Here is a 17,630-nt window from a genome sequence, read left to right as displayed (position 1 = left end):
ACCCGGCACCCCAACCCCAGCCCCACAACAGGCAGAGGTGATCCACACTGGGCCACACTGGGCGGAGGGTCCAGGCGGCCCTGCAGGGAAAGGGGATGAGGCCATGGACCATCATTTCCCTGGACCATACGTGTCTTGAGGAAGGCCTGCTGCTGGCTGAGCACCTCTCTGCTCCCCAAGACCACGCCCCCTCTGTATCTCGTGCAAACCCCATCCAGGCAGCATCGCCAGAGACCCAGAGATCCAGCCACCGTGTATATCCAGCTGCCAGGGTTTTTCTCGCCTCCGCCTACTTTTCTATTTCAGAAACAGTGGAATGTCCAACTTTGTGAATTCCATTGCTCACCAGAAATTTGCTTTAATGTCTAAATGTTCTAAAGATGAGAGGGGGGAGGGAAATGCATAAAAAGCAGTGCCTCATGGAAAACACACGCATGTGCATGCACACACACCCAAAGTCCTTTGTGATTTAAACATTCCTGGTAATTTCACTGACCATCCTGGCCAGAATCTTCTGAAATGGTTAAGCCAAGAATTTCAGTCGCGAATATTTCTGCAGTGATTTCGTCTGGAAGTTCTTCTTCAAGGCAAATTTCTGAGCCTAGCCAAAACAAGAACAGAACACCAAATGCCTTCACGATGATTATGTTTCTTTCTTTTTTGGGTGGGGGGAGGGTTTGAGACAGGGCCTTGCTGTGTTGCCCAGGCTGGAGAGCAGTGACACGATCATAGCTCACTGCAGCCTTGAACTCCTGGGGTCAAGCGATCCTCCCACCTCAGCCTCCCGAGTAGCTGGGACCACAGGCACACGCCACCATGCCCAGTTCATTAAAAAAAATTTTTCCTAGAGATGGGGTCTCACTGTATTGCCCAGGCTGGTCTCAAACTGCTGGCTTCAAGTGATCCTCCCACCTCAGACTCCCAAAGCGCTAGGATTACAGCAACTGCACCCCGCCTCAATGATTATGTTTCTAACTCAGAAGGATTTTCCAAAAACACAAGGAAATGCTACTAAACAAAAACAAGAGGGGCTTTGTGCTGTGATTTGGCTTTGATTCCTTGAAAAACTCTGGGTGGAAATTGCTTAAAAATCTCTCCTTTACAGAACACTGTTAACCAAATCTCTGCAAACCTTACTGGAAAGCCTTAACCACATGGTATGATTGATTAAACACAGCAGAAATCTGTAACAATCGGGAAAGGTACATTCTGAGATCCGAAGTACATAAAGGAATGGGGTAGGGAGAACTTGCAGGTTGGGAATGACCTGTTAGCTACTAGATTCTGGAATGAGTTCAGGGACTTTAATTTGACGTGGGGAATGGACAATAAAAGGAGAGGGAAAAGGGGAATGGGTGAGGGGTCTTTGTACCCTCCTCAGTCTTGGTAATGGTGGTGGGATCTGACCACCCCCGGGCTTGTCAGCAGAGTTGCTCCTGCACCAGCGAGCCTAGAAGAGCCGTTTAGATTGGTTCCTCCTGAGCTGAAGGTCACAGCCCTAACTTCAGGTCCAGTGCACGAAAAGAAGGTGAAAAATACTTAGGCTATAGCAGGAAGGGACATGATGATGATCTTTAAAAACTTGAAAGTTTTGGCAGCTTGCAGCTAGGCTTGTGCTGCCCAAGTTGATGCTCTCTCCTTCTCCAAATCTTTCTCTCTCTCTCTCTCTCTTTTTTAATTGAGACAAGCTGTCACTCTGTTGCCCAGGCTGGAGTATAGTGGCACGATCCTAACTCACCGCAGCCGTGAACACCTGGGCCCGTCATCCTCCCACTTAAGCCTCCTGAGTAGCTGGGACAAAAAGCACGCACCACTATGGCCAGCTAATTGTTTTGTTTTGCTTTAATTAATTAATTTATTTATTTAGAGACAGAGTTTTGCTCCTGTCACCCAGGCTAGAGTGCAGTGGTGTGGTCTCGGCTCATTGCAACCTCTACCTCCTGGATTCAAGTGATTCTCCTGCCTCAGCCTCCCAAGTAGCTGGGATTACAGGTGTGTGCCACCACACCTGGCTAATTTTTGTATTTTTAGAAGAGACGGGGTTTCACCATGTTCGTCAGGCTGGTCTCAAACTCCTGACCTCAAGTGATCCACCCTCCTCAGCCTCCCAAAGTGTTGGGATTACAGGTGTGAGCCACTACACCCAGCCTGTTTTATTTTTTATAGACATGGGATCTCGCTATGTTGCCCAGGCCGGTCTCAAATTCTGGACCTCAAGCGATTCTCCTGCCTTGGCCTCCCAAAGTGCTGGGATAACAGGCATGAGCCATGGTGCCTGGCCCCCAAGTCTCTCCTGACATACCTCTTCTTCTGAAACAGCTGTCAAACTGGATCCTCTACTGGTGGCCAATATTCACCCACCCAAGCTGGCAAGATGACAGGTCAGTGGAACAAAGGGAAAATAAGCCCAGAAGAAACAAAAGGACGGACAGAGTGCGGGAACAAAAGCCACCACTCACTGTTCTTTTCATAACTTATTCATGTGGGATTCCCAACAGACTTACTTTGTTATGTGCAGTCTTAGGGAGAGTGGCTTGCACCAATCAGGAGAAATAAATGTACTTAAGTCTACAACAAATTAGTGAACCACAGCTACATGCCCAGACAAAGCCAGCCAGGGTACCTTTGACAGAGGAGGTTGCAGGCTCAGATTTCCATCCTTCGGGATTCAGGCCAAGCAGTGAAGCAAAGCAATCCAACATCTCCTCCTCCGTCATGTGTTCACCTGTGTATCAAAGAGTAAGAAGGTGGTTGTTTAGCTCTTGAGGCTAAGCATACTGTCAGGGCTTAGGGTGATTATTCAGAGGTCTTAAAGAGAATTATCCCACTATTTTTTTTTCTTTTACTCAATTAAAAAAAAAAAGTTTAGGCTGGGTGTGGTGGCTGATGCCTGTAATCCCAGCACTTGCAGAGGCCAAGGTGGGCGTACACTTGAGGTCAGGAGTTTGAGACCAACCTGGCCAACATAGTGAAACCCCATCTCTACTAAAAATACAAAAATTAGCCGGGTGTGGTAGCGCATGCCTGTAATCCCAGCTACTTGGGAGGTTGAGACAGGAGAATTGCTTGAACCCTGGAGGCAGAGGTCACAGTGAGCTGAGATCACACCACTGCAGTTCAGCCTGGGTGACAAAGCGAGACTCCGTCTCAAAAAAAAAAAAAAAAAAAAAAAAAAAACCAACAAAAACAACAAGAACTTTTCTGGTGAAGATGAAGTCTTGCTACATTGGGCCAGGCTGGTCTCGAAGTCCTGGGCTCAAGTGATCTTCCTGCCTCAGCCTCTGAAACTGCTGGGATTACAGGTGTGAGCCACTGCGCCCAGCCCCTTTTCTTTAGACACAGAAATGATCTAGAGTCCCATGATACTGTCACATATGCTTCCTAATGGTGTTAAACAGGGTCCTCCAGGCAGGGAACATACGTGGGGCGGGCGTAGAGAAACAGGGCAGCATGCTGCGGGGACCAGGCTCTGCTTCATTTCAAATTCCCTCTTTTCAGAACCACCCACTAGGACTAAGATGAAACTGTCATCCTGAGAGTTTACTTGACATCCTCATGTACAATAATGATAAACATAGTAGGTAAAAATTAAAAAGTTTACTTTGGTGTGGTTGCGTTTCACAAATGCAATCCAAATTATTTTTTTTCTTTTCTTTTTTTTTTTTTTTTTTGACAGTCTCCCTCTGTCACCCAGGCTGAACTGCAGTAGCACAATCTTGGCTCACTGCAACCTCCACCTCCCAGGTTCAAGCAGTTCTCCTGCCTCAGCCTCCCAAATAGCTGGGATTACAGGCACATGCCACCATACCCGGCTAATTTTTGTATTTTTAGTAGAGACGGGGTTTCACCACATTGGCCAGACTGGTCTTGAACTTCTGACCTCAAGCGATCCGCCCTCCTCGGCCTCCCGAAGTGCTGGGATTATAGGCATTAGCCACTGCACCCGGCCCCAACACAAATCTTATGACAGCCCAGGGAGATGGATCAGCTGGCGTTTTTATTCCCATTTTACAAGTGAGGATGACAAGTCTTGCTGAGGCTCAGGTAGCTGCATCACAAATCACATTCTTCTGCTTTCTAGCTCCAGGTCCCTCCCATTACCTCGTACTTGCCAGGGATGCAGGTGGGTCAGCCAGACCCCTCATGGCTCCAATCCGGTCAAATCACCTCTTTCATGAAAGTTGGAGCTCTCACAAGGGCTGGCTCCCCAAACACAGTTCTCCATACTGGGAATGGCCCCAGCATGTTACCAGACATCCTGATGTATCTGCTTACCTTTAGTAACGAGCAGTCTCAGGAAGTCCTCTCTTCGAATGGCCTTTTTCCCTTTGGAGTTGGTATAACCGAGCACCTCAAAACTTTTGTGGATGCCACTCATGGTGTTACCAAAAGGTGGCTTGTGGTTAAGGTACACTTTGAGGAAATCTGGCAAGTTGATCTTGTCGATTAGCTTTCCAGTGTCCACATATTCACCAAATTTGATTTCGTTAAATATATCATCAATCTAGGGGAAAGATGGTTAAAAAAAAAAAAAAAAAAAAAAACATGATAAATAGAAAAGGCACTGGGATACATTTCTAAAAATTGGAAAGTAGGGCTGGTGCGGTGGCTCATGCCTATAATCCTAGCACTTTGGGAGGCCGTGGCTGGTGGATCATTTGAGGTCAGGAGTTTGAGACCAGCCTGGCCAACATGGTGAAACCCCATCTCTACTAAAAATGCAAAAATTAGCTGGGTGTGGTGGATCATTTGTGGTCAGGAGATTGAGACCAGCCTGGCCAACATGGTGAAACCCCATCTCTACTAAAAATACAAAAATTAGCCTGGCACGGTACGAGAATCACTTGAACCCTGGAGATTGAGGTTACAGTGAGCCAAGAACATGCCACTGCACTCCAGCCAGGGCAACAGAGTGAGACTCTGTCTCGGGGGAAAAAAAAAAAGAAGAATACTAATTTTCCATAAACTGCACAAAAATAGAGGAAAAAGGAATACTTTCTAATTCATTCCACAAGGCCAGTATCATCCTGAGACCAAAATCAGACAAAGATATCACAAGAAAAGGACACTACAGACCGAGATCTCTTATTATTTTAGATGTAAAAATCCTCCAGAAAATACAAGAAATTGAATCCAAGAGCATACAAAAGGATTGTGCACCATGATCAAGTGGGATTTATCCCAAGAATGCAAGGTTGGTTTAACATGTGAATCTCAATTAATATAATACAATATTATTAACAGAATAAAGGACAGAAACCACATGATCATCTAAACAGACACAGAACTAAAGCATTTAACAAAATCTAACAACTTTACATGATAAAAACACTCAACAAACTGGGAATAGAAGGAAGCTTCTTCGACCCAATAACGGCATGTGTGAAAAACCCACAGCTAACATCATACTCAATGATGAAGGACTAAATGCTTTCTCCTTCTAAGATCAGAAAAAAAGACAAGAATGTCTACTCTTACCACTTCCCCCGCCTCTTTTTTTTTTTTTTTGATACAGGGTCTCACTCTATCACCCAGGCTGGAGTGCAGTGAGGCAATCTCAGCTCACTGTAGCCTTGACCTCTCAGGCTCAGGCGATCCTCTCACCTCAGCCTCCAGAGTACCTGGGACTACAGGCATGCTTGACCATGCCTGGCTAATTTTTGTTCTTTTTGTTTTTTTAGAGATGGGGTTTCACCATGTTGCCCAGACTGGTCTCAAACTCCTGGGCTCAAGCAATCTGCCCACCTTGGTCTCTCAACGTGCTGGTATTACAGGCATAAGCCACCCGGCACCATTTCCATTCCACACTGTACTGGAGGTTCTAGCCAGGGAAACTAGGCAGGAAAAGAAGATAAAAGGCACCCAGAATTGAATGGGAGAAGCAAAACTATCTCTATTTGCAGATAACACAATCTTATAAAACAAACAAACAAACAAACAAAACACTAAAGAAAACATAAGTAAATGGAAAGACGTTCCATATTCAGGGGTTGGAAGACTTAAATTTTTTTTCTTTAAGGGACAGAATCTTGCTCTGTCACCCAGGCTGCAGCACAGCTGCCTCCCAAAGTGTAGGGATGCAGGAGGGAGCCATCATACCTTTTTTTTTTTTTTTTGAGAGATGGTGGCCAGGAGCAATGGCTCACACCTTTCCATCTCAGCACTTTGGGAGGCTGAGGCAGGATAATTGCTTGAACCTAGGAACTAGAGACCAGCCTGGGCAACCTGGTGAAACTCTGTCTCTACAAAAAATACGAAAATGAGCCGGGTGTTGTGGCATGCGCCTTTGCATTCACGCATGTGCTGTAGCCTCGTGCCATCTCACTACCTCCTCACCCCATGTACCCGCTACTGATTTTTCCATTTGCACTACCTCACTGCTCTATGTGGTTCATCACATGCGCGTGGATCCCTAACACACATGCTTCCTTTTACTTTAAAGACGCCTTTAAAAGGAGATCATCTTAAACCCAGTCACTTGTTGCTCTCAAGTTGTCACCCGCAGGTTACAGATACTGGCTCAGGGCATTTCATTCCCTTTCAGACTTTAGTTGCTTCGATTTGTGCATCTGGATGAAGCAAAAAGAAAATGTGACAGCTTGTCACTGCAAGAACTTAAAAACACTCTCCAGGGGGCTGCACCAGGCCACCTCACCTTAGAGCGTGCACAGCCTCTCATCAGAGATAAGAGCTATGACTCCAGGCTCCTAAACACCTTTTTGATAAGGGCTTTCCTTTTGGCCACCAGCAGATGATTGGGTGATTGTGTTATTACCGCCAACTCCTAGAGAACCCAGGCCCATGAGATCTTTCAGATGTTCATTCTTTGCAGCTTTAAAAAATAATAATTTAAAAAAATTTCCCCTTGTTATTTGGAAAGTCATTCTTTGTGTATTTTCTAATTTTTCTCGAATGAGAAAAGGGTGCTGACATGCCTAGGTTTAAGTGGAAACGCGGGGCCAGTTAACACAGGACTCCTCACAGGACGCCTTATGTCACTGGCAAAACATGAGGAAGAGAGAAATGTAATAATTAAAGAAACAAACAAAACTGTTCCTCACTGCCATCAGCCTCTCCCTGTGCAGTATTTTTGTACCGTGAATGTAGCAGTCAGCTGAAATGCAAAAACCCCAATTATACCAGTGAAAGGGCTAGGAATTAGTAACTTATTTTAGCATTTACATTTAAAACTAAGACGTTTCTCAATAAACTGTAGGGTTTGGAATTTTACAAAGAAAGAATAAGAGCAATAGAGAAGTGGGAAATAATTTGCTTCCTCTCCCCACTGCTCCTGCCAAAGAGCAGGTATTCTACTTTGGTCTGTGGGAATGAACCAGGAAGTTAATCTATATTTGTACACATTACTTATCAATCGGTAACCAGTTTCTCCCTGTCCCACTTAAAAATGTGGAACAAAAATTCAGAGGACACCAGTTTGCAGCACTGCCAAGCTACCAACCTGTCTCAAGTACCCTTCACCCTCACATCTTGGTCTGGCCTCAAGTATCAAGGAAAAAATAAAAATCTCTTGTAATCCAACCATCCAATCACAATTTCTGTGAAAGATTTGGGGCACTTCCTTCCTATTTTTTCTATGCATATAAAATACACGCACATATTTTTAACAAAACTGGTATCATATGTATAATTTTACATCCTGCTTTTTTCTTTTAACCCTGTATCTAAGTAATCACCTAGTATTTTCAGAGATGCCACATATTCTCAATGCAACATTCCAGGTCAGTTGTGGTGGCTCATGCCTGTAATCCGAGCACTTTGGGAGGTCAGGGTGGGAGGATGGCTTGAGCTCAGGAGTTTGAGACCAGCCTGGGCAGCATGATGAGACCTCATCTCTACTAAAATCTAAAAAATTAAACAGGTGCGGTGGCAGTCCTAGCTACTGCGGGCTCATGCAGGAGGATGGCTTGAGCCAGAAAGCCAAGGCTGCAGTGAGCCCTGATTGTGCCACTGCACTCCAGCCTGGGCCACAGAAGGAGACCCTGTCTCAAAAAAAAGGCAACGTTCCAGGAATGGCCTTTTGAGATAACATTATTGGTTACAGATACAAATTAACTATAATTGATATATAATTGATATTATAAAAGTGGCTGTAAATGGTAATACTGTTTCGTATACAGCATTTTACTGAGTTTATACTATGTACAATTGCCTTTTAAATCATGTATAATTTTATGTAGAAAGAAAACACTATCCAGTAGCAATTATTTGCATATTGTACTCTATAACTTTGACAGTATTAGTATATGCTAATACCACTATTTACCATGAGGCAGTCGAGGCGGGGGGCTAAAAGAGCAATCTTTGATGATAGACCTAGGTTCAAACTCTGGCTCTGCCATTTTCTGTTTATATGACCTTGAGTGAGTTACTCACATTCCTTCTCAGTTTCCTCATCTTGAGAAAACAGGGAATACAGTAATACGTATGCACTGGGCTTTTTTGAAGCTTATTGAGACTATGTATGTAAAGTGCTTAACATAATGCCTAACACATAGCAAGCATTCAACAGACAGTAATTATTCTTGTGATTATTATACTTTTCTATGCACTTGCTAATTAGAATATATGTAATCATAACATAAGACAAATTATAATTTGGCTGGGTGGGGTGGCTCACACCTGTAATCCCAGCACTTTAGGAGGCTGGGGTGGGTAGATCGCTTTAGGAGTTTCAGACAGCCTGGGCAACATGGTGAAACCCTGTCTCTACAAAAAAGACAACAAATTAGCTTGGCATGGTGGCACATGTGCTTATAGTCCCAGCTACTTGGGAGGCTGAGATGGGAGGATCACCTGAGCCCGAGAGGTGGAGGCTGCAGTGAGCCGTGATTGTGCCACTGCACTCCAGCCTGGGCAACAGGAGTGAGGAGTAAGACCCTGTCTCAAAAAGAAAAAAATAATAATAATAAAATAAATAATATATATAAATTACTGATATAATATATGATTTAACTCAGTTCAGAAACAGGAGACTAAGATGACAAAAGGAATTCATAAGGGCCTGAGTTACTCATACCCAGAGAGTTCCAAAGAGCTCAGCAAACATTCACAGCACAAGCCACTCAGCATGTGATTCACCTCTTACTCTCTCTTCCCGTATGACGGATCAAGAATCACTACTCAACAAGCACAGAGTTGGCAGCTTCGGCATCACTGACATTTCCTTCCTGAGCCGACTTCGCTAGTGTTCGTTGAAAAGGCAGGTTCTGCTACATGTCTGAACGAAGTTCATGCTTGGGAGAGGAACCTCGGAGCCGGAAATAGAACGCGGAGCTCATTCTGAACACCCCCGTGTGAAGATGACTCGAGAGAAGCAGGAGTCCTGGCTGAGCGGCCCAGACACTCTGGTGGTTGTCAGTCAGCCTGGCCTTTGATAGGCATTCTCACGCCTGCTAAGGCGCGGCTTCATGCCATTCACCTGGAGCGCTTCAACAGTTCTGAGGCCCAGATCCTATTCCCTGAGAACCTGATTTTTTTTTTTTTTTTTTTAGATGGGAGTCTCACTGTCGCCCAGGCTAGAGTGCAGTGGCGTGATCTCGGATCACTGCAACCTCCACCCCCTAAGTCCAACTAATTCTCCTGCCTCAGCCTCCCAAGTAACTGGGACTACAGGCACGCGCCACCACACCTGGCTAATTTTTGTATTTTTAGTAGCAACAGGGTTGCTACTGTTGGCCAGGCTGGTCTCAAACTCCTAACTTCAAGTGATCTGCCTGCCTCGGCCTCCCAAAGTACTGGGATTACAGGAATGAGCCACCACAACTAGCTGAGAGCCTGATTTAATTGGTCTGGGGACCAAATTTTTGAAAGTTCCTCATTTGAATGATTTGAATGTGTAGCCAAGCTTGAGAAAAATGGTTGGAAGGCAAAGGCTGGCAAACATCATCAGGCATCACAATGATCAGGAGGTCTTGTTCCAACGGACTGCTGGTCCCACCTGCGGGGTTTCTGAGTCTGGGGTAGGGTCTGACCGTTTGCATTTCTTGTAAGTCTCTAGGTCACGTGACGTCAATCCTGTTGGTCTGGGGGCCTCACTTTGAGTACTGCTGCTCTTAGACCACAGGGGTTCATGGAGGTGATACTGGTGCCAAAATGAATCAGCCCCAGGCTTGGGACTTTCAGTAGAGAGTAATAATGGGTGGCAGCTGCGGTGCACGCTCTAATTCTTTGGGCTCACATCTGTTTTCCCCATTAAGCTGTAGCCAGAGCTTTCATCTCTATTTCCCCGGCAGCTTAGTTCAGAGCCTGGCACATTATGGAGGCTCAGAGAAATGTTTACTGAATGGATAGATGGATGGATGAATGAATGAATGATGAAGTAAATAACGTGGACACAAGTGAGGCCACAAAAAGAATTCTCTTGAAACTCACAAGAGGCTTAGAATAATCATTTAGTGCCCTAGTTAATTTCACTCGATTTACTAGTAGTTACTGAGCATTTGGTTTAGTGCAAAGCCAGTGAAATGCAAGTCACTCAATTATTACTAGAACAGTTCTGCATTCTGGTTTTTGATCTCAGTTGTTGGGGTCAGCAAATATTTATTCAGCGTCTATTGAGGTCTGGGCCATGAGAAGAGACGCTCAAGAGACAATATACACAAGGAAAGCGAACTAACAAACAGGCTCCATTGCCGAGGTCCTCAGCCCTGGCTGCCTGGGGCTTTAAAAACTGTCCATGCTTAGGCTCCACTCCTAGGTTCTGTTGCACAAGACTGGGCTCCAGGTGTAAAAATCAGGTGTAAAAATACTGATGTATTTTTTTAAGTGCCCTCAAGTGATTTTAAAAGATTGGCTACGGTGGCTGTAAAAGATTCTGTGCCAAGATGCAGGAGAACATCATCAAAGGCTGCAGGAGCTCTCAGCCAGGTGGGCCTGGGAAGGCTTCCTGGAAGAGGTGAGCCTACTGCAGAGCCACGAAGGGTTTGGCCAGGAGGAGGTCAGAGGAAGGCACTCTATGCTGGGAAACAAGCGTGAGGAGGAGGGTGCAGAGGAGGTGCCCACCCCGAGCCCATGCATCCAATTCTAGACCACACTCTGGGTACCTGTACCCGAGGCTTCTCTCCCCCACATAACCTAAGCCCACTTCTGGGGCCCGTGGGGATCTCACCCTCCTGAGGGCAACCTGTGCCCCTGGTATTGCTCACCCACAGGTCTGAAGGGTGACTCGGGGCTGCTGTTTGGAGGGTATAGAGAAAGGTCCACCTCCTGAATGCCATGCACACAGTGGCCAGCGATGGAGCCAGGGCTGGGAGGACACGTGGGGCAGGCCCAGCCTGGCCCTGCATGCTGCCCGTTCGGGTATGAACTTTGAATCAGCTCATGTTGAAGGTTGAACTGTCAAGGGGGGATATTTATTTAGCAGCTTGTTGCTTGATTGGTAACTTTTAAACATTTAGACATACAGCATCTGGGCCTCTGTTGCCCCGACTGCTCCAGGCCCCAAGACATGAGGGTGGCCTCTTGGTGGTGGGCTGGAGTCCCCTCACCCGAGAGCATCTTATTTCTGCCTCTGTCATTGATGACGCATGTCTTTGGGTCTGTGATCCCTAATGTCAGCCTCAGGAAGCCATTGATGTCCTTAGAATTATGTTCTATAATTAAGTTTTATAATCTCCCTATTAAGCGGAGAGGAATATGATACATTTGAACTGGGGCCATTCCTTGTTTTTATATGCAGGCTCCTGGTGGGGGCAGGTTTGTTTCTTTAATGGTTTCATGGACCAGTATAGGGCTGGGAGCACTCACCCTCTTCCCCACACCCTCCTCCCAACACACAATACCCTCTAGAAGATCCTCAACTGATGGGGCACAGTGTCCTGTCCCCGCTCATCATCCTTACTCACACCCTGTCCTGGTCACCCCCTGCATCTCCTTGCTAACCCGGGGCAGGGAGTAGTGGGCTGAGGAGGGGGCATCAGGGCTGGGCAGCGTCACTGCATGGCCACCTCTGGAGACCCCTGTGAGCCCCCTCTGCGATTCATGCAACACTGTGACCCCAACTGCTCCATACCTCCCTCCAGGAACTAGATCCGGATGGCAACTGCCTCTTTTTCCAGGAGTGGGGCACGCACGCAGTTCTGCCCTCTGGATGCAGTCTCAGGTCACAGCAGTCAAGGCCTGGCCTGGTGCTCTTGCCCACTGTCTTCTACTCCATGTGAACACCACCCATCCACAGGGCCCTTAGAGCGACTGTCACCCTGCCCCGCATCAGAGCCCAGGCCTCAAACACCCCCAGGGACTCTTCCCTTCCCAGTTAATGTTTTTAAAGGTCTGAAAGAGACAGTCCTAGCTGAATGACAAGTCTTGCACCTTGTACCAAACCCACAATCAAGGATTTGCTAGTTCTGTGTCCACAGCTTTCCAAAATCCTGATCCTGCCTCATGCACCCTAAAGCCCCAGATGGATCCTAGCTCAAGTGAAGAAGTGATGTGGGCCAGGCACTGTGGCTCACACCTGGGATCCCAGCACTTTGGGAGGCCAAGGCAGGTGGATCATTTGAAGTCAGGAGTTCAAGACCATCTTGGCCAACATGGTGAAACCCCATCTCCACTAAAAATACAAAAATTAGCCAGGCATGGGGGCGGGCACCTATAGTCCCAGGTACTCGGGAGGCTGAGACAGGAGAATTGCTTGAACCCAGGAGGTGAAGGTTGCAGTGAGCCGAGATCGTGCCATTGCCCAGCAGCCTGGGCAACACAGAAATACTCTGTCCCAAAAAAAAAAAAAAAAAAAATTGTAGAGACAGGGTCTCACTATGTTGCTCAGGCTCGTCTTGAACTCCCAAGGACAAGCAATCCTCCCACTTTGGCCTCCCAAAGTGCTGGGAATACAGGTGAAGAGCCACAGCACCAGGCCAATCTCACTTCTTAATGGCTACTTAGTGTAGGTATGCCTTATTTTATCAGTCTCATCTCCTATCAATGGATATCAGTGTTGTTTTGGTTTTCAACACAATAGACTATGTGGCAACAATTGTCCCTTCAGGTCAGGTACGGGTGTGGAGGGCCTGTGGTCCCAGCAACTAGGAAGGCTAATGCAGGAGGCTTGCCTAAGCCCAGGAGTTTGAGACCAGCCTGGGCAACGTAGTGAGACTCCATCTCAATATTTATATATATTATATATTTAAAATTATCCCTTCCATACATACATCATTATAAACTTGGGTGAGTTTTTCTGTAGGATACACTCCCTTTTTTTTTTTGAGACGGAGTCTTGCTCTGTCACCCAGACTGGAGAGTATGGTGGCACCATTTCAGCTCACTGCAACCTCCGCCTCCTGGGTTCAAACAATTCTCCTGCCTCAGCCTCTGGAGTTGCTGGGATTACAGGCTCGCGCCACCACGCCCAGCTAATTTTTGTATTTTTAGTAGAGATGGGGTTTGGCCATGTTGGCCAGGCTGGTCTCAAACTCCTGACCTCAGGTGATCCTCCCACCTCGGTCTCCCAAAGTGCTGGGATTACAGGCTTGAGTCTCCACACCCAGCCAGAATACACTCTTAAAAGTACATTTGTTGAGCCAAAAGATACATACATTTTTAAAGTTAAGCAAAAAATAAATAGCAAATAAAATAAAAAGTTAAGTGACTGTTTAATTCCTTTCTAAATGCTCCTAAGCTATGCCAAAGCTCCTTAATATATCAAACACATTAGGGTTACTGAGAATTACGCTGAGATCAAATAATAATGTCAGGGGTTCTGTCGTCCTCACCAACTCTGCTGTCGAATACGACCAATGAGCATTATTGATTCTTTCACTCATTCCATCAACATTTGCCAAGCATCTACCATGCAGGCACTTGCTGGGCACATACGTCTCTAGAGGATTAGCCTTAAGTTTACAGAACTAGGTGTTTGCACCAATGTTTATTCCGTGCCCAAACCTGTCAAGATTATACAACACTCTGCAAGCTAAAGAGAAGTGAAGTTGCAAGTAAGCAGGAAACGAATGATATGCTGGGCCCTATTCCAACGTGACAGTCCAACATCCTGGAAGAAAAGACACATGTATAAAGATAGAGGGTGGAACTGCCTTGCACGTGAACTCATCTGTAGAAACGATGACACCTAAGCTATGGTTCCTTTGATAACATTATACATGCTGCAGATCTTTCATTTAAAAATGATTTCTAGGCTGGGCACGGCGGCTCACACCTTGTAATCCCAGCACTTTGGGGGGCTGAGGCAGGCAGATCAAGAGGTCAGGAGATCGAGACCATCCTGGCTAACACGGTGAAACCCCGTTTCTACTGAAAAATACAAAAAATTAGATGGGCATGTGGCATGCACTTGTCGTCTCAGCTACTCGAGAGGCTGAGGCAGGAGAATCGCTTGAACCCGGGAGGCAGAGGTTGCAGTGAGTGCAGTGAGCTGAGATTGAGCCACTGCACTTCAACCTGGGTGACAGACTTGGTCTCAAAAAAAAAAAATAACTAAATAAAATAAAATAAATAAATACATAATGATTTCTAGGAGTAGCCCACCCTGACCACTTCGGCTGTGTTTTGCTCCTGAGCACAGCTTTCTGTGAAAGAAGGGAATGGCCAGGAATTCTTTGGGGAGGGTTGTATTCTTGTATCATTTGGCTTCAGTGTACCACACTGACTAGCTTCAAATCCCCAAGACAGTTGTAATGATGTAAGCAAAATATCAACAATGTATAGTCTTTGGGGTGCTGGTTTAAACCCTGCATCTGGGTCTTTTCTGTAACCAAGTATGAACACACTCCAACAGCGAGGCGTAAACTCCACGCAACTTTCTGAAGGAGGGGGAGCGGCTACATCTCAATAGGAAATGTCTCATTAACCACCGTAAAGCCTGGGTTAGTTTCAAAGCCCTGAAAAGATTTTTTTTAATCTCTATAAATCTGACTTGAAAACAAAAGATCAGCAACTTCTCCCGGTGCACCTTCAGATATAAACTAACTCATCAGCCAATCAAGTCTGCACACTGATGTGGGGCACATCTGGGGCCTTCAGAAAACATCTCCAAAGAGGAAACTTTTTTTTTTTTTAAGTAGGACTAAAAACCCTGGAGTCCAAGGGTGAGTGGGGCCCTCACTGAGTGCGGCACCGAAACTCTCCTTTTGGGAAGTGGTGGCGTCAGGCAGGAGAACGTATACAACATCCAATGCAAACCTTACAACCGCCATTTTTATTTCTGTCTTTAAGTAATTGTCAATGTTTGTTACTTTATAACATTTGTTACCAACTAACATTTTTTTCCGGATACCTTTTCTTCATCAGCAAGATTTTGATAAGTTGTTTAAGCTTTATTATTTTTTGCCAATGATAGAATAAATGAGTACATCTTTAATAATTAGACTTCCTTACCTTTTTTTTTTTTTTTTTTTGAGACGGAGTCTCGCTCTGTCACCCAGGCTGGAGTGCAGTGGCCGGATCTCAGCTCACTGCAAGCTCCGCCTCCCGGGTTTATGCCATTCTCCTGCCTCAGCCTCCCAAGTAGCTAAGGCTACAGGCATCCGCCACCTCTCGCCCGGCTAGTTTTTTGTATTTTTTAGTAGAGACGGGGTTTCACCGTGTTAGCCAGGATGGTCTCGATCTCCTGACATCGTGATCTGCCTGTCTCGGCCTCCCAAAGTGCTGGGATTACAGGCTTGAGCCACCGCGCCCGGCCTTTTTTTTTTTGGAGAGCTATGGTGCCCAGGCTGGAGGACAGTCGCTATTCACAGGCATGATCATAGCATGCTGCAGCCTCCAGCTCCTGGGATCAAGCAATCCTCCTGCCTCAGCCTCCACGGTAGCTGCGACTCCAGTTGCCCACCACCATCCCCGACTAATTTTCTTTTTTTTCTTTTTGAGACAGGGCCTCACTCTGCTGTCCTGTCTGGAGTGCATGGCACAATCACGGCTCACTACAGCCTTGACCTCCTGTGCTCAAGCGATCCTTCGATCCTTCCCACCTCAGTCCTCCAAGTAGCTGGGACTACAGGTGCACGCCACCACACCCAGCTAATTGTTTATTAGCAGAGACGGGTCTCCTTATGTTGCCCAGGCTGGTCTTGAACTCCTAGGCTCAAGCGATCCTTCTGCCTTGGCCTCCCAAAATGCTGGGATTGTGAGCCACCATGCCTGGCCCACTTTTTTTAGGTTTTTAAGAGACAAAGGTCTCGCTATGTTGCCTAGGCTGGTCTGGAACTCTTGGCCTCAAGTGATCCTCCTGCCTCAGCCTCTCAAGCAGCTGGGACTCCAGGCATATGCAGGACTTCCTGATTTCTACAGGAAGCAGAGACAAGTGGGTTGCTCTCTGCCTACCCCCTTTCTCAAGCACTTTGTGCGACAGGTGGGCACTGGTCGCCAGGGCTAAACACCTCACCAACAAAGCAGGACAGCCCAAGGATTAAAATCAAGAATCCTGGCGGGGCACAGTGGCTCACACCTATAATCCCAGCACTTTGGGAGGCCAGGGCGGGTGGATCACCTGAAGTCGAGAGTTCGAGACCAGCCTGACCAACATGGAGAAACCCCATCTCTACTGAAAATACAAAATTAGCCAGGTGTGATGGCGTGTGCCTGTCATCCTAGCTATTTAGGCGGCTGAGGCAGGAGAATTGCTTGAACCTGAGAGGCGGAGGTGCGGTGAGCTGAGATGGCGCCATTGCACTCCAGCCTGGGCAACAAGAGTGAAACTCCGTCTCAAAAAAGAAAAAAAAAAAAAATCAAGAATCCTGAATGATGTGGTGATGTGCACCTATAGTATGTGCTACTAGAGAGGCTGGGGCAGAGGAATCACTTGAGCCCAGGAAGTTGAGGCTGCAGGGAGCTGTGATCGCACCACTGCACTCCAGCCTGGGCGACAGAGTGAGACCCTGCCTCTAAAAAAAAAAATCCCGAACAAGCGAGAAGACTGCCATCAATCTGATGACGTTTGGACATTTATGTAAAGTATCTTTACCAGAAAATCAAGAAAATATAAACTTTTAGATTTTGGAAAGCGTCTTGTGCACAAAGCAGCACGAGGTCAGAGAAACATTCCCATAAAGGGCTTCTGGAATCGTGGATCCAGAGACGGGGATGCCATGACAAAGACAAAAACATTGGATGACATTTTAAAACACTTAACATGTGCCATGTACTGTACGAAATGGATACTCAGTTAATCTTCACAGTAATTCTGGAGGTGGGTACTACTATTATGTTTATTTTGTAGATGAGGAAACTGAGGCATGGAGAGGTTCCGAAACTCAACCAAATCGTAACTGGCACGTGGCCACAGTCAGGATTCAAACCCAGAGCTGCCTGACCTGGGAGCCTCCACAGGGTGGCCTCCATGGTTATCACTGACCTGCAGGCATCAGAGAGCCACCAGAATACTCCTCACCCACAGGAACAGCCAGAGGCATGGCCCACGATGGCATTTTGGTGAATTTCATAGAAGTGTGAACCTCAGGCGCCCGCAGGCCTTGTGAGGGAGGCCCTCTCCCTGGCTGAGGAAGGGGCACCTGGGTTTGAAAGGCCTCCTTGTGAGGTGAGGGTGCCTGGAACTTGCTTCAGAATAACCCATGGGGCGGGAGCAGGTCAGTGGGTCTGAACCAAACAGGAGCTGAGAACTGCTGAAGCTGAAGTTGACTGATGGGTATGCAGGAGTGGGG

General features: G+C 46.6%; 1 protein-coding gene across 1 annotated transcript in view; it reads right to left on the bottom strand.

Annotated features, from left to right (window-relative positions):
- Positions 1–329: 329 nt before the first annotated feature.
- WDR66 (WD repeat domain 66) overlaps positions 330–17,630 on the bottom strand; it is a 115,515-nt gene continuing 98,214 nt past the window's right edge. Inside the window, exons 22-24 of the mRNA XM_011964483.1 lie at positions 4,276–4,504; positions 2,624–2,725; positions 330–601 (exon numbers count right to left, since the gene is read on the bottom strand). Of these exons, the coding sequence (XP_011819873.1) occupies positions 489–601; positions 2,624–2,725; positions 4,276–4,504 (444 nt within the window). The 3' untranslated portion in view covers positions 330–488. The remainder of the gene's footprint in view (positions 602–2,623; positions 2,726–4,275; positions 4,505–17,630) is intronic.

The sequence above is a fragment of the Mandrillus leucophaeus genome, unplaced genomic scaffold (genome assembly GCF_000951045.1).
Source record: "Mandrillus leucophaeus isolate KB7577 unplaced genomic scaffold, Mleu.le_1.0 Scaffold7, whole genome shotgun sequence".
Classification (NCBI taxonomy): domain Eukaryota; kingdom Metazoa; phylum Chordata; class Mammalia; order Primates; family Cercopithecidae; genus Mandrillus; species Mandrillus leucophaeus.
The sequence above is the reverse complement of the archived record's forward strand: the minus strand, read 5'-3'. Positions and strand labels throughout refer to the sequence as shown.